The 25712-nt window shown below is 45.8% G+C and overlaps 2 protein-coding genes and 1 pseudogene across 2 annotated transcripts; 1 reads left to right on the forward strand and 2 right to left on the reverse strand.

Annotated features, from left to right (window-relative positions):
* Positions 1–3070: 3070 nt before the first annotated feature.
* Positions 3071–5513, reverse strand: LOC123398777 (annotated as a pseudogene).
* A 71-nt stretch (positions 5514–5584) lies between these two features.
* Positions 5585–7617, reverse strand: LOC123432830 (protochlorophyllide reductase B, chloroplastic). The gene is made up of 4 exons (XM_045115418.1): positions 7468–7617; positions 7280–7366; positions 6489–7017; positions 5585–6393 (listed from the first exon to the last, which is right to left on the reverse strand). Exons 1-4 carry the CDS (start codon positions 7522–7524, stop codon positions 5879–5881), a joined length of 1188 nt encoding a protein of 395 aa, XP_044971353.1. The 5' UTR covers positions 7525–7617; the 3' UTR covers positions 5585–5878.
* Positions 7618–19786: 12169 nt separating this feature from the next.
* LOC123432846 (probable prolyl 4-hydroxylase 3) lies at positions 19787–24038 on the forward strand. The gene is made up of 8 exons (XM_045115419.1): positions 19787–20215; positions 20334–20421; positions 21142–21239; positions 21321–21418; positions 23095–23224; positions 23312–23499; positions 23597–23695; positions 23820–24038. Exons 1-7 carry the CDS (start codon positions 19989–19991, stop codon positions 23668–23670), a joined length of 903 nt encoding a protein of 300 aa, XP_044971354.1. The 5' UTR covers positions 19787–19988; the 3' UTR covers positions 23671–23695; positions 23820–24038.
* Positions 24039–25712: the final 1674 nt, after the last annotated feature.

A 25712-nucleotide genomic window follows, 5' to 3' on the forward strand; every position in this document is an offset into this window, starting at 1 on the left:
AGCAAGGAGTTCATCGTTCTACCACATCTATTACCTTTTGGAGTGTGGTGCCTCCTAGATTGGTTAGGTGTCGCTTGGGATCCTCCTACTTCGTGTTGTGCAGTTGAACCAAGATGTTTGTAAGGGCAAGGAGATCGCCTACTTCGTGAAGATCTACCATGACCGAGCCTAGTCATGTGTGGACGGAAATCTTGGCGGAATATACAAGGTTTCTTATTTGTGGCCCCCTTGTGGGTGGAGCCCTCCGTGGACTCTCGCAGCCATTACCCTTCGTGGGTTGAAGTCTCCACTAACATGGGCGTACGATAGCGCCACCTATCGGAACCATGACAAAAATCGCAGTGTCAACTTCTTCGTGTTTGATCTTCCTAAACTCTACTCCTTACTACATGTGCAAAGTCTTTACTTTCTGCTGCCATATTTGTTGACTAGCATGTGTAGGGTGCAATAGACTTGTTAGAATCGCTAAAATCAGCCAACCAATAAATTGAGAAAAGGCTAGGATTTGAATTTATTCAAGTGGCCTATTCACCCCCCCCCCCTCTAGACACATCTTCTATCGATCCCTCAAAGAGCAGGGTACGACTATGGACGAAATCAAACGATCCCATGTTGTCGGTCTGAACCCATCCTAGATCAATGATGAAGAAGAACTCCAAATCAAACAATCATCGCTCTCACGTCAAAGTATCACTTTACCTGTACGTGCAACTATTGTTGTAGTAATCTATGAGCCACAGGGATTCAGCAATCTCATTTTCAAAGGTATCAAGAGTAGCAAAGCTTAACGGGTGAGGTATGGTTAAGTGGCGAGGTTGCAACAAGAAACTAAGCATTTATTTGAGTGGCTAACTTACGAGTACAAGAATAAGAGGGGGTGTTCTACGCATAAACGGTCGTGAACTAATAATGATCAAGAAATGATCCTGAACACCTACTTACGAGTCAAGCACAACCCCTCCGTGTCCTCTCGCAGATCACAAACTCACAAGGAGAGACAGTCACGGTTACGCACACATTTGGCATATTTTAATTGAGTTTACTTCAAGTTTGCTATGAACGGGTGTTAAACAAAGTTTCCAACTTGCCACATAACCGCGTGCACGGTTTTCCAGAAGATTTAACTCTGTAGGGGTACTCCAACTAGTCCATCACAAACTACCACAAGTTGCGTGTCAACCACGGAAAACTTGTAGTTTCCTCGAAAATTCCGATGGAAAACCTCAACCTCGAGATAGCCCAAAGTATCCTCGGAATCCCGTGCACAAGACGTTCGACAAAGGTAAAAAATAATCCAGCAAGGCCGCCCGACATGCCGACAATCCCGATAGGAGCTGCGTATCTCGTTCCCAAGGCACGATCGGATGAGCGCAATGTACAGTGGCTTGATAGAAATCACCCGAGTTGCCCCGGTTGGCCCCGCACACGACTCTGTTTCGGACCAGCACCATCAGCACTGGCCCTCCCTGTATTATGTTGAATTACTCCTTGGGTTCATGACGCCCTATGCCTTAAACGGGTTCCGTATTATTATGTTGGGCAAGTACAGTACCAATGTAGGGCTTTGCTCGAAGAGTTTTATCGCAAAACAAAAATCAAGGGGGTCCCCATAACAACCCCGAGCATGTTAGGAGCGCTCAATATGGAACATAACGCCGGTACACAAGTAACTAGGGTGACAAAGATGGAACAAAACACCGAGCTAGAAGACCAAGCCTTCCACCTTTTACCATGTATATAGGTGCATTAGATTAAATAGCAATTATATGGTGATATATCAAGGAACCCATGTTAACACATGGAAAGCAACTTGCACCTACAACTAGCAACACTATAAGAAGGGTTGAGCAAGCGGTAACATAGCCAAACAAAGGTTTGTTGGGATGTGGAGGGGGTTAGAGGCTTTTCATGGCAATGTTAAGAGGCTTGACATAACAGGTGGTAGGCAGCGAGACATAGCGATAGAAACAAGACAACTAGCATAGCAATGATAGTAGTGGTATTTAGGGAAATGGTCATCTTGCATGGGATCCTGCTTGGAAGAAGAACGCATCTGTGAAGTAGACGAACCAACGTAGTCGAACGAATCCTCACACTCCGAAGCGGTTTCGATCTTTATCGAGAAGAAACAATCCGGACACAACAATCAACACATGATAAACACCACAACATATGCAAGACATGTTGCACAAACACATATGATGCATGTTCGGTTTAATATGCAAGGCATGACAATCACAACAATAAATACCGAAGTTCAATATGCAACGATTTGCATATTGACAAAACTCTACATTTTAATTACTTAGTTCACTCCCGTTTAGGTACACAACAATGTTAAATGTTGTTAAACATGGCAAGGGGTGAAGCATAAATAAACTACACTATCTAGGCATTTCAAATGAGGTCGAAAACAACTTATAACATTTCCGAAACGATCCCATATGTTAATTTTGAAATTGATCTAGATCTGAACTAAACATATTTTATATTTATTAAACAGAAAAATAAAGTGGACGTGTGATTCTACATGTCATTCTAGTAGATTTACATATATGGATCATCTAAAACAAAGTTACGGTCTAAAAGATATTAGCAACACAAGATGATATGATATGAATGCAAAATGTATGCAAATGATAGCCGCAATCATGTTACAATTAGATGCAACAAGATATTATGGAACTACATAAAATTCTAGGCAAGTTTAAATGAGGTCGGAACAATGAATAACAATTCCACAAAGTCCCCATATGCAAATTAAGATTTCGGTACTGTTCTGCCTATAACACAATTTAGAGTTATTAAACAGAAAAATAAATGTCACCATGTTATTCTACACATTTTTCTAGTCATGTTACATATATGAATCATTTTAATCGGAGCTATGGTTAATTAGTTATGAAATAAATCATTTTAATATGCCATGTATGACAATTAAATGAAAACATCAAGTTAAACATTTTTAACACATTTGAGAGTTGAAAATTATTGATCTACACAAAATTCTACATATTTTACGTATCTAAATTATTTTAATCCGATGCACGATTAATTATTTATAAGAATTTTAAAATGATGAATTTGTCTGTAAATATGAAAATAAATGGATAATGGACACATCAAGCTAAAAATAAAAAAAAAACTACATCGCTGAATCTGGTACAAGAGCATAGACCAACATACTATTAAACAGCGCATAGAACGGGGCTTAGCAGGGCGGCTCACCAGAGGGGCCACTGGGCCTGCCGCGGAGGTTGGGCCGACGGTCAATGAGAGTGGGCCAGCGACGCGGTCCAGCTGTGCCGCGGGGGCCGACGCGATTCGAGGGGGGAAGCGGCCCACGCGGGTGCTAGAGATCTGGCAGGGCCTTGCGACGGCGGCGGCCCAAACGCGGAAGAGGCCGAGGCGAGCTGGGCCTTGAGGCGATGGTACGGCCCACACCGCGGACACAGCGAGCGACACAAGCGGGAGGCTTGCGCCCGATCCCGAGTTTGCATCCATGGTGGTGAAGCAACTACACGGTAGTCGAAGGGGCTCTCGGGACGACCGGGTCTGGCCGAGGGCCACCAGATCCGAGGGTGTCCAGACCGTTCTCGGCGACGAAGAAGCCGGGCAGCGGTGGGGCAAGCACGACGGCGAGGCTAGCGGGCTTCGGTCGGAAGGAGGCGAGGTTGCGGCAGCGTCTGGCGGCTCGGCGCGCGACGACGACACTTGGGGCGGCACTCGTGGCGGGGCACTTCACCGGCGAGCTTGGGGTGGCGGCAGGTGAATTCCGACGGAGAGAATCTCAAGAGCTGGGCATGCGGGAGCTCCCGGCTCGGAGGAGCGGGCGGCGGAGGCGTTCGGGCCTGGGTGGGCACGCGATGGGCTCGGTCGGGCCCGTGGGGTGGAGGAGGGTGGTTGGCTATGGTGCCACTTGGCATCCGGGTTGTGGGTGGCGCGGAAAATAAGGCAGTGAGAGAATTATTCCACATTAGGCAGGGGTGGAGCTGCCTTATATAGCATGAAGTTAGGGTTTGAGGAGCTTTAGGGCGTTTTCGACTCTCCGATCGCGATTCGACGCTTCGACGAAGACTAGGGTTAGTGGCCTAGGTGGTTGTGATAGATGTCCATGGACTTGAGAAGAGAGGGAAAATGGCAACCCATGATAGGATTTTAAAATTGAAAACTACTATGATTTGACCGGCTATAGTGTCGCTATAGGTTTAACGGTTCGGGTATCAAACGGACTCCGATTGCTATGAAATTTGGCATGCGGCCTACCTACACGATATTGAGACCGCACACCAACTTTCAACCCAATTCGAAAAATATTTATACACACTTTTAAAAACAATATTTTAACGATGTCGCGGGCCCGTGCGTGTGTGCTTGGTCTCAAAACGGTCAACGACAAAAGCGAAGAGAAGCGGCAACTAATAACGGTGCAAGTTTTGAAAAATGATGACAACAAAGTGTCGATGCTATGCAGATGATAAGCATGATGAGATGATGAATGCGACAACCAAATAAATGACACACCGATAACGAAATAAAATGAGAACCTTGTGGAGCGTCGGTTTCGGGTTGTTACATCCTCCTCCTCCTTGAGACGCGCTTCCTCCTCGATTGCACGCAGGACGGACTCCAGTGCGTTGTGGTACGCGACCTCCGCCTCCTCGTCTTCTTCGCGCACGACGAGGGGTGACGACAGCCTAGGCACCACGTCGCAAGCGCCACGCGGGCGCTACTCCTCGTGCTCCTACGCAAACCAGGCCTCCCATTTGGGAGAGTCTGGAGCGTACATAGGGTTTCGCCACTACTCTAGCGTCAGCTGCTGCCGCCGTCGCCTCACCTCCTGTGTATGTGCCTGCGCCAACCGCGGCACCGCTGGCACTGGGATCCTCTCCGAATCCAAATGGCAGTCGTGCGACAACGTGACGTCGAGGTAGGGGAGGGGAACACGGTGCTCCGAGTGCCACCTCACCTGATGCACTGGTACGCTGACTTGCTGCCAATGCGGGCGGGAAGACGCCGACGACGGGAGCGCGTGGACATAGAAGGTGGTGGACTTGCCCTTGTCTTCGCAAGAGCTCGAGTCGGGAGAAGAAACCCATGATGGTGGCTAGTGTTTGTCGCCGGCGAGGAAGCAGGAGTGGCTAGATGGGGATGGTGACGACTTCTAGAAGAGGGTGAGGGCGACCCCCGCCGCCGCCCGTATGTGTGGATTAAAAAAGACGCCTGGGGTTCGCTGACGCGTGGACCCATGATGGGCGGTCGACGTTAATAAAAGCAACACTGATTTTGACCGGGCGCCACGTATGGACGGGCGGACATGGGAAGGCGTCCGCCACGTCCGTGCTAACGCATTTCATCTCTAAATTTAAACCTGAAATGGATCGACGCGGACGGAAAACAGATACGCTTTGAGAATGAATCGAGGTGTTGGGTCTTTATTTTTATCCGGGGCGACCTAAATCAATTACGACGGATGAAACAGTTGCAGCTGTCAGGTGGAGTGAATCGCGCATGGTTTCGTCGAGTATAGTGTCGAGTAGGGATTTAAGAAAATTCACTCGGTGAAGTTACCGGGAGAAACTCAAAAGCTCGAACTGCACTTCCACTATTTGGCTGCCCAAGACACTTTATTGTCACTATTACCAAATCGAAGCGAAAAGAACTAGTTTTACAGGCTTAAACTCACTTGTGAACTGTAACCACTTCGGACTTAACCGGGGGCGCCACATACTTAACCTAGCAGTTTGTGCGAAACGTGTCCTACAATTATTTTTCCTTTTTTTTTGCTTGAGAAAAGAAGCACAAAATTTCGCAACTTGGTGCGGAATGACGACCGATCGGGGTTTGAGACCTCGCCGGAGAGCCGGCCAGTCGGTGATCATGCGAGCCCGACGAGCTTCTCGCTGAGCTCCCAGACCTTCCTGGCCTTCTCGGTGTCGCTGGCCTCCTCGGAGAGCTGGTTCTCGAAGGACGCCGAGTTTTTGTTCCAGCTCCAGTAGACGCCGGACTTGGTGAGGCTGGGCTCGCTGACGACCTGCGCCAGCCTCTTGCCGGCCTCCTCCTCGGACACGTACCCCTTGGTGATGTACTTCTGGAACGGCGGGAAGAGGAGGCGGAACAGAGGGATGTGTTCACGGAAGAGCCCCGTGGTGGCGATGCACCCCGGGTAGAGCGACGCGAAGGTGACGCCGGTCTCCTCGTGGTACCGCCGGTGGAACTCCTGCATGGTCAGCATGTTGCACACCTTGCTGTCCTTGTACGCCTTGGCGCCGTCGAACTCCGCGCCGTCGATCATGGCGGCGCTGCCCACGCCGTTCAGCCCGGCCGCGAGGCCCCTCAGGTCCCCCAGGTTGGCCTTCGGCGGCACGTTCCCGGCAAGCGTGTTCGTGTTCCCTGCACGCAGAAATGAAGCTCACAGTCTGAATTCTGAAACGACGACGACCACGACGACAAAGAAACAGAGGATCGTGCATGACATGTTTACATACCGGTAATGGAGCCGACGATGATGAGGCGCTTGGAGGGGTAGTCGGAGGCCTTGAGGTCCTCGAGGAGCTCGCGGGCGAGGAGGAAGTGGCCGAGGTGGTTGACGCCGACGCTCATCTCGAAGCCGTCCGCGGTGAAGGAAGGCTCCTTGGCGGTGGGCTGGTACACGGCGGCGTTGCAGACGACGACGTCGATGGGCATGTCGAGCTGGCGCACGTTCTTGACGAACTGGCGGACGCTGTCGAGGGAGGCCAGATCAAGGTGCACGATGGTGTAGCTGCCCTTGGGCATGCCGGCCGCCCTGGCCGCGCGCGCGGTCTTGAGGTAGTCGCGGCACGCCATGATGACGTGCCACTTGCCTGACTCCGCCAGGGCCTTGGCCGTGGCGAGGCCGAGGCCCGACGACGCGCCCGTGATGATCGCGTTGCCCGTGCGGACAGTCTTCTTGCCGGCCGGCGACGCCGGGGTTGCTGTCGGCGCGGACACCGCCGCGGCCTGCGCGCGGATGGCCACCGACGACGTGTTCACTCTCTGCGTAGGTTCGTGGCACGCATGTCCGTCAGAACGAGCAGCGACTAACAAACTCAGCACAGTCCACAGTCTAGCCCAAAGTACCCAGCTAGTACCAACTAATCATAAAATTCGGCACTCCATTGCTGGACTGTGTTACTAGCTCCAATTCCCCAAACAATACTCCTACGCAATAACCAGGGAGCAGCAAGTAGCTAGGCAGAGTGCACAAACATGCATGGACATAAGCATCAGTTACCCAAATGCAAATATTTGTGCTCACCTTGGTGCGCAGGCCGAGGGAGGTGGCGTCCAATTTGAGGCCATCGGCGAGACGTACGCCGAAGAAGGCCGAGTCCTTGGCCGCTCCCTGCACACGGACCACCAGACAGACACGAAATCAGCACCAGAATTGGGAAGAAACTCCCAGCACCAGACGTGAACTCCCCGGAGAAGTTGAGGAAACTAAACCTCCTTGCGCGCGGAGAGGGCCGACGGGAGGAAGGAAGTGGCCGCCTGAAGAGCCATCTGAGCCGGCGAGCAACGCAGCGGTGAGTGAGCGTATCAGATAGCGCGGATGGCAGTGAGCTTCTCCTGGAAAGGCTTGGGAAAGCGAAGGAGCGGCGCCATTTATGGGAGCGGAGGCGATAAGGTGATAGGGGGAGGCGGGCCGGTGCCACATGGCGCCGACCTGGCAGCGGCGCGGCCAATGGGGTTCCTCTGGCTGGATTCCCGTCACGGGAAGATGCCCTCCGCATTCCTGGCTGAGTGGCCTGGCTGCTGTACAGAATGGAAGGGTTGTGAGGTAAATGTTGGTGGTCGCTGTTGGCGCCGATGGTCGATCGGGACGGTTCTAGTGAGTTGTGCCTTCATGGGCCGGTTTTGTTCCGTCTAGCCTCGCAGGGACCATGTTTCTCGAATACAACAGACAGAGATCTCGCTCTTTGGAAATTTCCCATTTTCCCCATTTCATCACAGTCCAATGCTCTATTTTCTTACCATGAACCGGCCCACTTCTAGTACTCCACTTGGTGGTGCTAGTATAGTACTCCCTCCGTCCCAAAATAACTGTCTTAACTTTGTACTAACTCTAGTACAAATTTGTATTAAACTTAAGACACTTATTTTGAGACGAAGTGATTGTTGAAATTTGGAGGTGGGCCTTAGGCCCACTAGAGAATTTCAGAAAAATCTAAAGGGCCCATGTAGGTGGTGGCATGGCAAGGTGGTGGGAGTTTAGTCCCACCCCGCTAGTGGAGGAGAGTTTGGACCCCTTTATAAGGGTCTCTCTTCCACATGCTATTGGAGAGTGAGAAGAGAAGGTGCCCTCGCGCACTCCTCCTCCGCCGCCCGCCTCGCCACGCCACGCCTCGTCACGACGCGCCGCGGGTTGCGGGAATGAGCCGAGCTCATACCTACGCGCTTATTTTTGCCGGTCAGGAACGGAGAATACGTAACGGACAAGGAAACGATCCGAGACGTCGGATCGTGATCGTTACCGACTCGGACTCTTCCACCCAGCCGTCTTTATAAGCACGCGATCGCCTACCCTAGCCGTCACGAAATCAGATCACATCTGCCTCACGCGTTCGTTCCTTGAACTGCTGCTGCCGCCGGCGACTCCGTCCCGTTTACCGCGTACACGGTCGACGGGAGAGCAGGCCTCCGAAACCTCGCCTCTCCGGTTCCTGTACGGGAGAGGGGCGATTAGGTTTTTGGGGAGCGATCACGCGACTGCTCGCCTCCGTCCGTCTGCTTCGTCTACGTCCGCGTCGCCCTCGTCATCGCCATGTCTTCACCAAGCGAAGCTGATCGTCTCCGCGAGGAAGCCGAAAAGAAGACGGCAGAGGATACTGCCTCTGCCGCCGCCGCCGCTGCTGCTGCTACGGCCAACTGGCCGATTGGAGGGTATGACTCGTTTATCCTCTTGTTCGTATTTATTCTAGTACTACTTGTTTGCATAGATGTATCCACTATATGCGTAGTATGTGCTAGGTTAGCTCAACATCAGTATGTCATTAGTCTAGTCAATGCCATGCTAGTTATTATTTTGTGGATTAATCTACTCGGAAAATTGCCTATTTACTCAACAATCCAAAAACCTAATGTCTGTAGGAATTTTTCGAGTAATGGTTTTGCTGCTGCACTGAAACCGGATAAGTTTACCGGTACTTTTTTCAAGCGTTGGCAAACGAGAACCACCTTATGGCTCACGGCTATGAACGTGTTCTGGGTAGCCGGTGTCACTCCTACGGAAACTATCACTCCTGAACAGGAGAAGATGTTTAAGGAGGCCACCGTCCTATTCCTTGGAGCAGTCATTAGCGTGATCGGAGATAAGCTGGTTGATGCATATTTACATATGCATGTTGCCAAGGACTTGTGGGAGGCGCTCGAATCTAAATTCGGGGCCACCGATGCTGGGAGTGAGATGTATGTTATGGAGCAGTTCCACGATTACAAGATGGTTGACAACCGTTCTGTATTGGAACAAGCTCATGAGATAATATGCATAGCTAAGGAACTTGAGGTTCTTAAGTGCAATTTGCCGGGCAAGTTTGTCGCGGGCTGTATAATTGCTAAGCTCCCTAATTCCTGGAGGAACTTTGCTACTACTCTGAAACATCAGAGGCGTGAGTTCTCAGTAGAGGACATCATCGGCCATCTGAGTGTTGAGCAGAACTCGAGAGCAAAGGACTCCAATGGAAAAGCGGTGGAAAGCTCTTCTGCTGCCAATATGGTACATCAGAGGAACTTCAATTCTCACAAGCCCAAGGGAAAGAACTCTGTCCAACAGAATACCGACTTCAAGAAGAAGGGGAAGAAGCCCTTCAAGAAGAATAAGAAGGGAGATGGCTGCTATACTTGTGGTTCAGAGGAACATTGGGCGAACAAATGCCCAAACAAGTACAAGAAGCCGGCGCAGGACTCCAAGTCTGCAAACATGATTGTGGGCAACAATGAAAGTGGTGCATCTGGGTACGGTAATTTACTTACTGTATTTACAGTTTGTCAGTCCACCGATTGGTGGGTGGACACAGGTGCAAATATTCATGTGTGTGCTGACTTGTCATTGTTCTCTTCTTATCAGGCCACCGGTCGCGGGTCCGTATTGATGGGGAATGGCGCGAGTGCTTCTGTTCTTGGTGTTGGCACGGTCGATCTGAAGTTTACTTCGGGAAGGATCGTGCAGCTGAAGAACGTGCAGCATGTCCCCGCCATCAAGAAGAATCTCGTTAGTGGCTCCCTTCTGTGTAGAGAAGGGTTTAAGTTGGTGTTCGAGTCTAATAAAGTAGTAGTTACGAAATATGGACTTTTCGTTGGAAAAGGTTATGAATGCGGAGGTCTGTTCCGCCTTTCTCTAGCAGATTTTTGTAATAAAGTCGTGAACAATATTCATTCGAGTGTTAATGAATCTGAAGTTTGGCATTCACGTCTTTGTCACATAAGTTTCGGTGTTATGTCGCGGCTAGCAAAACTGAATTTAATCCCAACTTTCACTTTAGCCAAAGGTTCTAAGTGCCACTCGTGTGTGCAAGCAAAGCAACCTCGCAAGCCTCACAAGGCTGCAGAGGAGAGACACTTGGCACCATTAGAACTCATACATTCTGATCTTTGTGAGATGAATGGTGTGTTGACTAAAGGTGGAAAGAAATACTTCATGACATTGATAGATGATTCCACTAGATTTTGCTATGTGTATCTGTTAAATACTAAAGATGAGGCTCTACACTACTTTAAAATCTATAAGGCAGAAGTTGAGAATCAACTTGAAAAGAAAATTAAACGAGTCCGGTCTGATCGTGGTGGAGAGTACTTCTCAAACGAATTTGATTCATTTTGTGCGGAACACGGCATTATTCATGAGAGGACGCCTCCCTATTCACCCCAGTCAAACGGGGTTGCCGAGCGGAAAAACCGTACTCTAACTGATTTGGTTAACGCCATGTTAGATACATCGGGTTTATCCAAGGCATGGTGGGGGGAGGCTATATTGACCGCGTGTCATGTCCTGAATAAAGTTCCTACAAAAGATAATGAGGTCACTCCCTACGAGGAGTGGTCGAAGAGAAGGACGACACTCTCGTACTTACGTACTTGGGGCTGCTTGGCGAAAGTCAATGTACCGATCCCCAAGAAGCGCAAGCTTGGACCAAAGACTGTGGATTGCGTTAATTTGGGATACGCTAAGAACAGCGTAGGCTATAGATTTCTAGTAGTGAAATCTGAGGTACCTGACGTGAAGGTCGGTACAATAATGGAGTCGAGGGATGCTACATTCTTTGAGGATATATTTCCCATGAGAGATATGCAAAGCACTTCTAGACAGGAATCTGAGATAACTCCTGAGCCTGCCATTCCTATGGAATATTATGAACAAACACATGATGAAAATCCTGAGGAGGATGACGAGGAAGCCCGTGGTAGGGGCAAGAGACAAAGGACTGCAAAGACCTTTGGTGATGATTTCTTCGTATACCTCGTGGATGATAATCCCACTTCTATTTCAGAAGCGTATGCTTCTCCAGATGCTGATTACTGGAAAGCTGCTGTCCGTAGCGAGATGGACTCCATCATGGCTAACGGGACATGGGAAATCACTGATCGTCCCTATGGTTGCAAACCATTGGGATGCAAGTGGGTGTTCAAAAAGAAGCTTAGGCCCGACGGTACAATTGAAAAGTACAAGGCTAGGCTTGTGGCCAAGGGCTATGCCCAGAAAGAAGAGGAAGATTTCTTCGATACTTATTCACCTGTGGCTAGACTGACCACCATTAGAGTACTACTCTCATTGGCGGCCTCTCATGGTCTTCTCGTTCATCAAATGGACGTTAAGACGGCTTTCCTGAATGGAGAGCTAAATGAGGAAATCTATATGCAACAGCCAGATGGCTTTGTGATAGAAGGTCAGGAAGGAAAGGTGTGTAAGTTGCTGAAATCTTTATATGGTCTGAGACAAGCACCTAAGCAATGGCATGAGAAGTTTAATACAACTCTGACATCTGTTGGCTTCGTTGTTAATGAAGCTGACAAATGTGTATACTATCGCCATGGTGGGGGCGAAGGAGTTATATTGTGCTTGTATGTTGATGACATACTGATATTTGGAACCAACCTCAAAGTAATTGAGGAGGTTAAGTCCTTTCTGTCTCAAAACTTTGAGATGAAGGACCTTGGGGTGGCTGATGTTATCTTGAACATCAAGCTATTGAGAGATGATGAGGGTGGGATTACACTTCTGCAATCCCACTATGTTGACAAGATTTTGAGTCGCTTTGGATATTCAGACTGCAAGATTTGTCAAACACCATATGATCCTAGTGTGCTTATTCGAAAGTTTAAAGGCACAGCTATAGATCAATTGAGATTCTCTCAAATTATCGGTTCACTTATGTACCTAGCTAGCGCAACGAGGCCTGACATCGCGTTTGCTGTGAGCAAACTTAGCCGGTTTGTTGCAAACCCGGGCGAAGTTCATTGGCGTGCTGTTGAAAGAATTATGCGCTACTTGAAAGGTACTGTCAACCACGGGCTTCACTATACGGGATTCCCATCGGTACTTGAAGGGTATAGTGACGCGAATTGGATCTCTGATGCTGATGAGATGAAGGCCACTACTGGGTATATGTTTACTCTTGGGGGTGGTGCTGTTTCCTGGAAGTCTTGCAAGCAAACGATCTTAACAAGATCGACAATGGAAGCAGAATTAACAGCATTAGACACATCTGGTGTCGAAGCAGAATTTCTTCGAGATCTTTTGATGGACTTACCTGTGGTTGAGAAGCCAGTTCCGGCTATCCTTATGAACTGCGATAATCAGACGGTTATTGTTAAAGTGAAGAGTTCAAAGGACAATATGAAGTCCAACAAACATATAAGAATGAGATTGAAGTCTGTCAGACGTTTGAGAAACTCCGGAGTGATAGCGTTGGATTATATCCAAACGGCTAAGAATCTGGCAGATCCCTTTACTAAAGGGCTATCACGTGTTGTGATAGATAGTGCATCGAGGGAGATGGGTATGAGACCCACATGAGTTGCCATGGTAGTAACCTAACCTATATGATCGGAGATCCCGTGAAGTAGGACCTGGGAAAACAAGCCAGTGGTGAACTGAGGAGAGTAACTTTACTAACCCACTCCGTTGGAGATGCAATACTCTCGGATACTGTATGGTAGGATGACTACTGTCTTAATGTGTTCTAAAGCTTATATGTAAGCAAGATGCTGTCCTACAGAGCGATCTTTGGAGGAACACACCTATATGAGCTTGACTGCTGGTCACAGTCTATGAGATTTGGGTGATCTCTAGTAAACTCATGAATAGGCCAGGAGTGTGACTAATATGCTCCACCCGAGGGGTCACCTTCGGCAGCCTAGTACTAGTAAGACTTGTGGTGAAGCTCCTTTACGCCAAACTGACAATTCAAGGCATAGTCCATTGTTCAGTTGTGAAGGGGTGTAGCTACTTGTTCTAGGTGAAGCTCAACCTTAACAGGTCTTCACTGAAATGCTGGTATATTAAAACAGTGATTGGAACGAGGGAACACGATGTGCCCTTGAGATCTGGTGGGGGATTGTTGAAATTTGGAGGTGGGCCTTAGGCCCACTAGAGAATTTCAGAAAAATCTAAAGGGCCCATGTAGGTGGTGGCATGGCAAGGTGGTGGGAGTTTAGTCCCACCCCGCTAGTGGAGGAGAGTTTGGACCCCTTTATAAGGGTCTCTCTTCCACATGCTATTGGAGAGTGAGAAGAGAAGGTGCCCTCGCGCACTCCTCCTCCGCCGCCCGCCTCGCCACGCCACGCCTCGTCACGACGCGCCGCGGGTTGCGGGAATGAGCCGAGCCGAGCTCATACCTACGCGCTTATTTTTGCCGGTCAGGAACGGAGAATACGTAACGGACAAGGAAACGATCCGAGACGTCGGATCGTGATCGTTACCGACTCGGACTCTTCCACCCAGCCGTCTTTATAAGCACGCGATCGCCTACCCTAGCCGTCACGAAATCAGATCACATCTGCCTCACGCGTTCGTTCCTTGAACTGCTGCTGCCGCCGGCGACTCCGTCCCGTTTACCGCGTACACGGTCGACGGGAGAGCAGGCCTCCGAAACCTCGCCTCTCCGGTTCCTGTACGGGAGAGGGGCGATTAGGTTTTTGGGGAGCGATCACGCGACTGCTCGCCTCCGTCCGTCTGCTTCGTCTACGTCCGCGTCGCCCTCGTCATCGCCATGTCTTCACCAAGCGAAGCTGATCGTCTCCGCGAGGAAGCCGAAAAGAAGACGGCAGAGGATACTGCCTCTGCCGCCGCCGCCGCTGCTGCTGCTACGGCCAACTGGCCGATTGGAGGGTATGACTCGTTTATCCTCTTGTTCGTATTTATTCTAGCAGTACTACTTGTTTGCATAGATGTATCCACTATATGCGTAGTATGTGCTAGGTTAGCTCAACATCAGTATGTCATTAGTCTAGTCAATGCCATGCTAGTTATTATTTTGTGGATTAATCTACTCGGAAAATTGCCTATTTACTCAACAGTGATACATTCGTCAGCCTCTTCCTTTATGCCTCTATTTTCACGAAAGAGTAAAATGCATTTAAGGTCCTAAAACTATTCAAGGCGTAGTCCCAAAACTTCATGTTTGGGTACCAAAAGTTTGTTAACCATTCATCTCCGGTCCTAAGCAGCCTAGAGAATGTTTGACATGCTTGCGTGACGTGTTGACCGTTGCTACGTCAACAAGGGTCCTATCAGGGACAACTGAGTAGAACAACATTTTGCATAAGCACCCTTGGTAGGGCAACCTTTCTCACGTGTGGTCAAACTCTTAATTTTTCGCTAGAAAGAGGAGACGGAGGATTGTGGCGGCCTCGTCGGAGTTTGACCGTGTTGAGGCTATGGTGCTGGTCATGCTGACTCGGCAAATGAAGTTGTGTGGGGCCAAGAAAAGGACTGTGGCAAGGAGAATCAACAAGTAATATATCGACAGTGAGACAATCCATCGTCGACATCCGTCTAGTTACCGCTGATGTCGTCGTCAGTTCTACCGCTCCGGCCGTTCGTTGGGGGGAGTTGAGGAGGCGCATGACATTGATGCACTGGCACTCGCACGAGGAGGGAGACTGTAATGGCTGCTATTAATGATAGAGACTGTTTCAAGAGAGGCGGAGATGAAGACGACATCACAAGTTGAACGAGGTAGTGTGGGAGCTCTTGGGCCGCAACGCTCCCTCCATGCTAGCTACTCGGCTTAACACCATCATGCGCTCCCTTGCATAGCTCCACCACCACCGCGTGATTTCAGGCCTCGCTACCTTTCAGGGCCATGCTCCGTCGTCAACGCCCTAGAGCAGGGCTTCTTGTTTGATGAGCGGTTCGTTTCACACACATTTCACTTCTTCGCCCCACATCAACACACCCTTGGTTAATGCCGCTGTAAACAGAGGATGGACATAGACATCGGTCTTTTCAGCCAGGTCAGGCATAGAAGAGGACCCTCCTTTTCACACTGTTAACAGTTTATGGTCGTTGCCGATCACTCTATCACGCGCGCCCTCACCTGCTGCTGCATCGCGTTTCACCGGTATGGAAGAGAGTTGCGATTCGTCGTGGGGTTGAAGCACGGCACGACTATGTGCCACCCGCAGCAACACCTAGACATAGCTCGCTTGCAAGGAAGTGGAACTAGGTCGGTCGAGTAACCACGTGCCCCCTCATGTTAACATCGTGCGCGTGTGTTCTCGTTTTCCCTTCATTTTTCATTTTTATTTTTTATATTTTGACATATTTTAAATAAAATATATAAAAAACACTTAACATAAATTTTTGAATTTTTTAATCTTGCATTTAAAAAAGGGTAAAAATGTATAGAAAAATGGTTCTTGTAAAAAATATATATTGTGAATGAACAAAAGTAGAAGCATGTGAATCATGTAGAACCAATGTTCATGTAATTAAAAGAAATCTACATTCAGAAAATCTCCACAAGTTTCTAAATTGTGCTCGTGACATCTAATTTTTTTTGTAAAATGTACAAAAATGTTTGTGTCATTAAATAAAAATATTTTATCGTTAAAAAATATTTGACACGTGTCTAATTATTTTGACACATATTTGAAAAATCAAAACCTGTTTTAAAAAGTAAACATGTGTAAAAATATGTTATATATATGGACATGTGTTGAACCCCCCCCCCCCCTCCCCCCCTCCCAAAAAAAATGGCAAAGAAAGAAAGAGAAAATCAAAGAAACCGGGAAACCCCAGAAAAAACAAACAAAACCATAGTATAAAGAAAAATAATAATAACTGAAGAAAACTATTGAGAAGGCAAATAAAACTAAGACACAAAAAACCGATGAAAAAAGAAAGAAGATCAAAGAAAAAAGGAAAAAATTACGAAGAAAACCAGAGTGAACTGATCGAACACAGCAACCAGACTTGAATGAGCAAAGGCAGTGGGCGAAAAAAAAAGGACGGCCGGATAGTCCTCATGCAACCGTCCTAATAGGAATCGGTACGGGTGAAATATAGCCCTCGCGATCAAAGTGATTGAAAGATTCATGTCTTATTTGAACTAGGCCCAATCATGCGAGTCTATTCTCTTTATTCCTCAAGTTTTCTCATCGTAGTAGTAGGATTTTGAGCTGATGCGCGAAGTTGGGCCTAACAATCTTATTTCACGTTGCAAGCGCCCCTTAGATCGTTCTCGGTGAATGTGGACGAGGAAATCGGTGCACCTTTCTTAACGGGCTGGCCCTTATAATGGGATGCCGCAGTTTGATACTTTCGGTTTTGGGAACATTCTAGTATCTTCCTTTGCTCAAGTTTTTTTGTTTTTTTTGTTCTCCTGTTTTTTCATCCTTTACTCAGTTTTCTGTTTGACTTTATATTTTCCCTTTATATTTTTCTTTTGCTTCGTATTTTGTTATTTTCCAAAAAAAATCACAAATTTTTGTTAAAATAATGAAACTTTTTCCAAATTCATAAAAAATCTAATCCTTAAACTTTTTCAAACTAGTATTGTTTTTTAACTACAATTCAGGAACATTTCTAAATTATAAATTGTTTCAAATATGCGTTTCTGAGAGACGAATTACTTTTAAACCGATTTTTTATAGGAAAACGTTGTGCTCCAGCCGGCGGATCGCACGAGGGCGTCCGCCGTCTCGTCCGTGCGACGCGTGTCTTATTTGATTTCATATAGTTTATCATTCTGTAACTTAACGCTTGTTGCAGATTGTGTACCGCAACACGTCCTATGTTGCAGGATCTGAAATCTAAATCCCTTGAGGGCAGACGCCTCTCGCTCGTGCAAAGCTTGTCTTATGTACGCTCACCTAGCTTGCACTTGTGCAACTTAGCGCCTGATGAAAATTTCTGCAACACGATCCTTATTGCAGAAAATATTTTATAACAAATTCTATTGCAAAAAAATATACGGACGTTTTCGCAACATGCTCTTTTGTTAAAAAAAAATTGCAACATAATCTATGTTGCAAAAGACCCGTCAGTCATATTTTAACCCGCCAGTCGGACGACGTAGCAACGTGCTTGTTTCCGCAACTGGAGCGTTGTTTCAGGATTTTGTGTGGTGGACGGAGGCGACCGAGCTGGTGATCGGACGGTGCACGCGTATGCATCAGATGGCTAAAAGGGTGATGGATGGTTACCACAAATGTATCAATGGATGTCTAGCAGTCCCTTTTTATAAGCTCTGCTGGTGCATAGGACCTCGCGCTTATGGGCCGTGGCCGAAGTAGCTCCGTGTGAGCGCTGGCTACGGAAGGAAAAAAAAATCGAGGAGGTGGTTTGCGGATTGGCATCTGGTGCCGACTTGCGTCTGATAGTAGTTGTAATCGTTACTCGAAAAGAAAGCAGTTGTAATCAGGCATTGCTGCGTATTTCACGTCGAGGGAGACTCTAGTCTAGCTAGCTCTATATACAAAATACAGATTAGTCCTGGCCTCCGCAGATGCACTTGTTTTGCATACGACTTGTAGCTTCCGTCCGCGTCCGTGCTGCTGTTTTGTTTTCTTCTCCGTCTATCCATGGACAAATTCTTCAAGGCCAGGTAACTTTCGTTCTTCAAAGTTCTTTTCTTTTTGCGCTGGCTTCAAAGTTCTTTTTAGGGTGAAATACAGTACAATCATCACAAACATTTTGCCTTTTTTTAACACAGTATAAACGAAGTCGTTCATATACAAGAGCATGCGCTCATCACTATAAATGCATGTACACATATTTTATTTCTATAAGCATATCTAAAAGATTAAGCCAACACATCATCTTAAAATTGATGAAGTCACTACATACACCTTCGTAATCGATGAAAAAATCACTTACCAATGAAACAATAAATCTATTAAATCTCGAAATACATCCATAAAACTGTGATCATCCATGGCAAGTATGAACATGTCTGGGCAAGTGATCTGATCACCTTACCCAGAATAAAAGAATGTCAATCTTTTCTTTTGAGGGGTAAAACCCCCCTAAAGAAAAACAGACATTGTTTATATTTACATACCCTTTTTAAGATTTTATAGCTCTAATTGGATAAATTGACTTTGTATGGGCATTTCATTGACACCTACCTTAAATAAAATAAATTGATTTCGTATAAGGATTTCACTGGCAGCTATGAAGATAGATGCCCTAGCTGCAGTTTCAGATATCCTCTATATTTCATAAACTGTACAAACTGGTTTAGCGGAGCTACCCCTTTCCCGATCCCATATCTGCTTCCATGGCTGTTATGTAATCGGGTTGTCGGAAAATATAGGTGCATCGTTCAATGATAATCCACTTCACAGCCTACGCTCATCTGCATCCATACTAAATAGAATGAATCAAAATAAATATTAAAAAATCAAAGAGCTTCATTTTTTTACTTGCTAGATAGTTTGATAGTTTGCTTTATTTTTTAAATCACTCAGACATATGAGCATCTCTCGGCAAAATAAATAAATTCAAGGTCTATAAAATTTTATTGTTCATACACTGTTCTGAGTTGATTTGCTTTTTTACTAAGAGCTACTCAGATTTTTAAATGACCTGAAACTTAGATTGGACCTCGCGCAATAAATTTTCTATCATGTATTTTTTAGTTCCTTTTATAATTATTTTTCTAAACGGATGCAGATGAGTCTAGCACCTAAATGGGTCAGATTCTACTTGTCTTGCCGTCTATCTTCTGAGTGATTAAAAATAGTTTGTATAGCCTACATAGTTATTGAAGTCTGCGTCCCCTCCATTCATATTAATTGTTGAATATTTAGTATAGATATAAGAAATTATTCATATTTTAGTCGTGTAGATTTTTTTTAACATAATACAAACATAAACGCTTATGTACACGTGCATACACTCGTGTCTATAAATACATACACACATATCTAATTCCTGTGATCACCTTCGAGAGACTGAGTTGGTATAACATTTTAAAATTTATGAAATCATCATAGACACCTCGTTGTAAACGGAACTGTTTCTTTTCATTAAATATGCATCATAAAAAGTTCTAAAATAAATTCGAAAACCAAAATTTAAAACCTGACGGACCGATAATACCACCGTCTGCTGGCAATTTATTACCCATAGGTTGGTTCGGATTGCGGTTGTGTAGCTGGGCTGCGCGTCTGTACCTTGTCGGCCCACTCTTTTGCGCGTGGCCGGTGGACTTTGTCCGCAGTGGGGCCCACTTTCTCGCAATGCCGACACGTCATCTACGGGACCCACGGCACGCGCAGCAGTTTCACGGTACAGCTAGCATCATACCTCGTCGAGCCGAACAAATGCATCAGCAGCGGCAGCGGCAGCGGCAGCATATCTCATCGAGCCCGAAACAGACCGACGACTCGGGTCACAGCGCGAGAGAGAAGGAGAGACAGAGGAGGACGACGACGAAGAGGAGGAGGAGGAGGCGCTAAACCCACCGGGGCCGGCGCCGCGAGACCCGAGGCCAGGCCGCATCCCATCCCGGGCGGGCGCGATGGCGAGCAGGACGGCGGGGCGGGGCGGGAGGCCGCTGCTGGGAGGCGGCGCCGGGGGCGGGAGGCGCGGGAAGCCGTCCAAGGCGATCCTGGCCGCGCTGCTGCTCGCGTCGGTGGCGCTGCTGCTCCTCCTGGCGCTCGGCGCGCTCTCGCTGCCGGCCGGCTCCGGCCGCGGCGCGGTCCTCTCGCTCCCGCGCCCGCGCTTCCGCAGATCCGCGTTCGAGTCGTGCGTCCCCGTTCTTCCTCCGACGCCCACGGCCTCCGTGATCCGCCGCGTTCGTTGCCCTCCCTTTTTTTGCGCGAGATTGACGCGGTGCTTCTTCTTCTCCGTTGTCGTTGTGCAGGAGGCTGGAGAAGGGCGGGGAGAAAGGGGAGCCCTGGACGGAGGTCCTGTCCTGGGAGCCACGGGCGTTCATCTACCACAACTTCCTCGTGAGTCTCTTGCCTTGCCCCCATTCTGTGTTTTGGTTTGGGCCGGGACGGCTGCCTCTTTATTCTTTACGTGCTTTGTTATCGGTTCTAGGATGCGCGTTGGGAGATCTTGAGATCTTTGTTGGTGATTTTAGACGATTGTTGAAATCCAGTTTAAGAGCTCGTTGTACACATTGGCCCAGCCGTACCAGATTAGATTCGTGAAGTAAAATCCGAAATGCTTGTACTTCAGTCGCAAGAATGCCGAATGAAGTTTAGTTATGATGTGAATTTGGTACAGAAAATTGTGCACTAAGGAACCAGGCGTGAGCTGGATCGCTGCTGGCATTTTGCCGTGGGAGGGCTATTGTACATGCTGGGTGTCCGGACATGGCTCTTGCTGAGTTCTACATGTGTGTTGTCCATCTAGGAATCCTCATATATATAGTCACACATAATTTGTGCTTCGAATCTGCTTGACCTTCAAGTCAGGGGCTCAAACTCGGAAGTTCAGGCACATGTGCTTGGGACAAAGAAGTAGATGATAAATATTAACACTGGCATTAGAAACTTGGCATTGTGATTATTAGTATCCAAAATGCCTTTGGAAGGTGTTTACTTCTGATGACATTGCATAATAGGAGATGAAGAAATGTCATGTGTGTTTGTTGTATTTATTATAACTGGTTAGTTCGCTTCAAATAGCGATCTGGGTATGACTGACTTTACTGCTGCTCTCAGTCCAAGGAAGAATGTGAATATTTGATTTCATTGGCAAAGCCTCACATGAAGAAATCGACAGTGGTTGATTCTGCAACTGGAGGGAGTAAAGATAGCAGGTTTGGACACTGCAAATTCTTCTTTCTTTTGGAACTGTTACGGAACCTGATGCCCACTTACGCTTAATTAAATGTATTCAGGGTGCGAACGAGTTCAGGAACATTTCTTAGAAGAGGGCAAGACAAAATTGTTCGCACCATTGAGAAAAGAATATCAGATTTCACCTTCATACCTGTAGGTATGGCGTACGTACCAATACCATGGATACTTGAAAGTTTGTTTACCTTTCTATGTTTTTGCTAGTATGCCTAGGGAAAAGATTACCACAGAACTTAAGGTCTGAATATATTTTAAATACACTGTATTGTTCATTGGAAGAACCTTTCAGCTTTAATTCAGCATAAATAAATTGAACACCACCTCAAATTATCGGAAAGTGTCATTTTGTTTAACTCAAAGTTATAACTATAGTTGCTCCTCCAAATCTGAACTGTAAGTTTGTGAACTTCAGTTTTACGCCGATGCATTAGTCTTCGTCATGGTATAATTTCAAAGTTTTGATTACCATGCAATACTGTGTGTCATTGATTTACCAAAAGTGCACTTGCTTGCGACTTAGTTTGAATAGTTCATGGAGCGTTAAGTAACCATGCAAAGTAATGTATTATTCCCTCTGTCCGATAATATAAGACATTATTACATCCAATATACTCACATATTGGATGTAATAACGTCTTATATTATGAGACGGAGGGAGTAGTACATTATGGAGTGCAACTGCATTGCGTTTCGGTGATCTGGTGTTTTCACAGTTATGTTCAGCAAGAATTATCAAGCCTATACCAATTGGCAGCAAGGGTTCCACTAGGAGTATTAGCTTACAACCTTATGGCACTATGTTCAAGTTTACATTGCCTTTTCCTGATACTAGGTGATACTTTCGCACCCAATTGTTTGAGAATCTCATTTGAGAAGTAGAATTACACCTATCAGTAGACAAAAAGACTTTTTGGTACTCAAATAAGCTGTCAAACTATCTTATTCTTAAGTTAGCTTAGATGCTAGGTACTTGGTTTAGTTAAACATTTATTTCTTTGAGCACCTTGTCATGGACCACAGACCTGGCCCTGTGTCTGCCATTTTCGGATTTTCCCAACAAGGTCATTGCCAGCAATTTCAATTTTATAGCATACCAAGTGGTAGAAGACAAAAGTTTAAAATTGTGCATGAACATCAAATATTGGACATGGTACACTGTACCAAAATTGTTCACCAAATTCACAGTTGCACTTGGGACAGCGCCCATACATGCAGAGCATGATATCATACATGTTAAAGTCAAATATCTCATCTTTAACTACACAGTGCATGTCTACCCTTACAAAAAATAATATAAAAAAGACACACACACTAAATTATGCACTCCACTGTGTTTAGTACATCTTCGAAACTTCTTTATGCTTTGTAAAGCCACTTGAATGAAATAAGACATGACGCGCATGCCTAACAACATAATACATGAGCTGTCTTAACTCCATTTTATGCAAAAATAATACTCCCTCTGTCCCAAAATAACTGTCTCAACTTTGTACTAACTCTAGTACAAAATTGTACTAAGCTAAAGACACTTATTTTCAGACGGAGGGAGTAATAATTAGTGCACTGCAGAAATATCACATCGCGAGCCCTAAATGGCTGAATGTCGTTAAAAACTGCCTAGTTCAATGCTTAACCACATGAGAGTTGCACAAATAAATTTTGTTTTCTACCTACCCCTTTTGAGTTCTTGAATGTTTGAATGTTGAAGCATGGAAGCACTACTCTTTTCATTCTGTAGCTGCTTGATATTTCCTCTGGAAGTTTTCTTCAAATTTGATGCCAATTTCTTGTCTTTCTTATTCATAATCTGTGCAGAAAACGGAGAGGGCCTTCAGGTTCTCCACTATGAAGTTGGACAGAAATATGAACCTCACTTTGATTACTTCCATGATGATTTCAACACCAAAAATGGGGGCCAGCGCATAGCCACTGTTCTTATGTACCTGTATGTATTACAAATATATGCATTTTATATACATAATATGCAACATAGATGATTCAATTGACTTTTCTTTTCCAACTGATTAATTAGTTCGGATGTTGAAGAGGGCGGTGAGACCGTGTTTCCTTCTGCTAAAGTTAATAGCAGCTCAATACCATTTTATAATGAGCTGTCTGAATGTGCAAAACGGGGTATATCTGTCAAACCGAAGATGGGAGATGCATTACTTTTCTGGAGCATGAGGCCTGATGGAACCCTGGATCCCACAAGCCTCCATGGTGAGATTCTAATTCTCGGTGTAATGACAAAATTGTTATGCTTTAATGGTTCTGTCACAATATATTGACTTCTCTGTTTATGTGCAATTTTCTTTAGGTGGATGTCCAGTGATAAAAGGTGACAAATGGTCATCTACAAAGTGGATTCGTGTTCATGAGTACAAAGTTTAGGCATAACAAAAACCAGGCACTTAAGGTACTAATTAATTATGTTGTACAGGTTTTTGGTTTGCCAACTACCAGGAGTAGTGGACCTCTACTCCACACTATCAACAACATTTCGGATTTATGTGAGGTCTTCTGTTTCTAATTCCTTGCAGGTCATGCACCAGTTACTAAATATGTGGACGTTACAGCACATGATGAGGTCTCCAGTTTTCCATAGAGGATCGCCTACATTTTTTTTCTCTACCTTAACCAAGGCTTTGTCTTGGTCACCTTGTTGTACATTAACTTGTTAATTAGGCTTATGAACCATGATCACTCAGAGAAGATGTATTTGTTGAGTGTATAAATAACCATTGCCCTCCTAACGCAAATCGAGATGAGTGTCTGATAGACCAATTGGTGTGCGAGAGCATTCCTATTCTATTTGCGCAAAGCCTAATTCAAATCGAGATTTAGTTGTTACTCTCTCTATCCCTATTTACATGGGGTCCATGTATTTCGAGGTGTAACTTTGAGCATCAATTTGACCTATAAATCCTCTATAACACAAAGTTCTTTAGTTTTTAAGGCCTTACAATCAATTGGGGTCTTCAATTTAGAATTGGATCAGCCAATTTTATTTGAGTCAACAATTTCATAAGGAGCTTTCTCATTGATATTTAAGTATATTATGCTTCCTAATTGTAGAGCATTTCTCTAATGCCTTGATTTTGACTCGGTCAATCCTTGATCATGGTAATGATATCTCTAATTTCGTTAAGCTCCTCCATTTTAAAGCCCCTTGTTTAACTGATTTTTTTTAATTTGGATTGATATACAATTGATTGAATCGTTGACCCAGGCTTTGTGGTGGGATCTCTCGATAAATGAGTGATGTGGCATTGGTTAACAAAATGAATGGGATCTCTCGATAAATGGGTGATGTGGCATTGGTTAACAAAATGAAAGTGTCATCCATGTCAGGTTTAGCGTCAATTACACACACACACGTCCAACAACGTAAACAACTTTCTCATGTATCTATATTAATTAAAAAAATGTCCTTTAATCACACGGTTAAAAAGATCCACCCAAACACCATAGTAATAATAATAAATATTATACTCATGAACGATTCGTTACGGATTGGTCATATCAAACATTCTCCCACCAATCACGTCCCTGATTTTTATCATTGGCCCACTCTTTTCTTAATCTCTCTGACCAAAAATTGACACCCATTCGTAACCATGATTCCATAAAGTCTGCGTAGGGGTACAATATCTGATAGAAAAGCAAAATCCATTGTATCCACCCCGCGCCAAACTAACTGACACGCAAATAATTTTCACAACTTCAATTAATTATCACATAAATATAAAACATGTACAACCCCAAGAACATAAGCATCGCGGCAAAGCACCCACTGTCCTTCTAGCAATCCAAATCCCTACATGTACACAAGCGTTCAGGACTACACCAAGGATTCACACACACACACACACACACACACACACACACGCACGCACGCACGCGGAAAAAACCACCATAAGCGTGGAGAATGATTTTTTCCAGAATAACTATTTGACGAACATTCGTTGGGGATGAAATTCCAGCAAACGCCCCAGAGCCGTGTGATTGGGATCAAACAGTGTCAGTTTTACACAAAACTCTAGTGATTTAAACATAATGCCATGCAGTTTTGCAAATTCGACCCCCACCCACTCTAGAAACTGCCAACCGTGTCATTGGCAAATAACATCCTGGCTAGCAAACAGTTGTTTTCTATTAACGTGCTAGCAAACAGTTGTTTTCTATTGGCGTGAGTTTTGTAGCTTGTGATGAAGGGAGAGGTTATGGCACTTTCGAGGTAAGGTTTGTTGAAAAAAAACCACTTGACTTTGTAAGATTTATCCATGTCAATCTTAAAAATGACCCCACTCATACATGCACTCTTACACGATCACAACATCTTTTAGGATGTTCTTGCCCATGCATAAAGGCCATCGACAATAAAAGGGTTGTTTGTGTTGGCCGCACAAGTGACCACATGATCAACCACTGCA

The sequence above is a fragment of the Hordeum vulgare genome, chromosome 1H, assembly GCF_904849725.1.
Source record: "Hordeum vulgare subsp. vulgare chromosome 1H, MorexV3_pseudomolecules_assembly, whole genome shotgun sequence".
NCBI lineage: Eukaryota > Viridiplantae > Streptophyta > Magnoliopsida > Poales > Poaceae > Hordeum > Hordeum vulgare.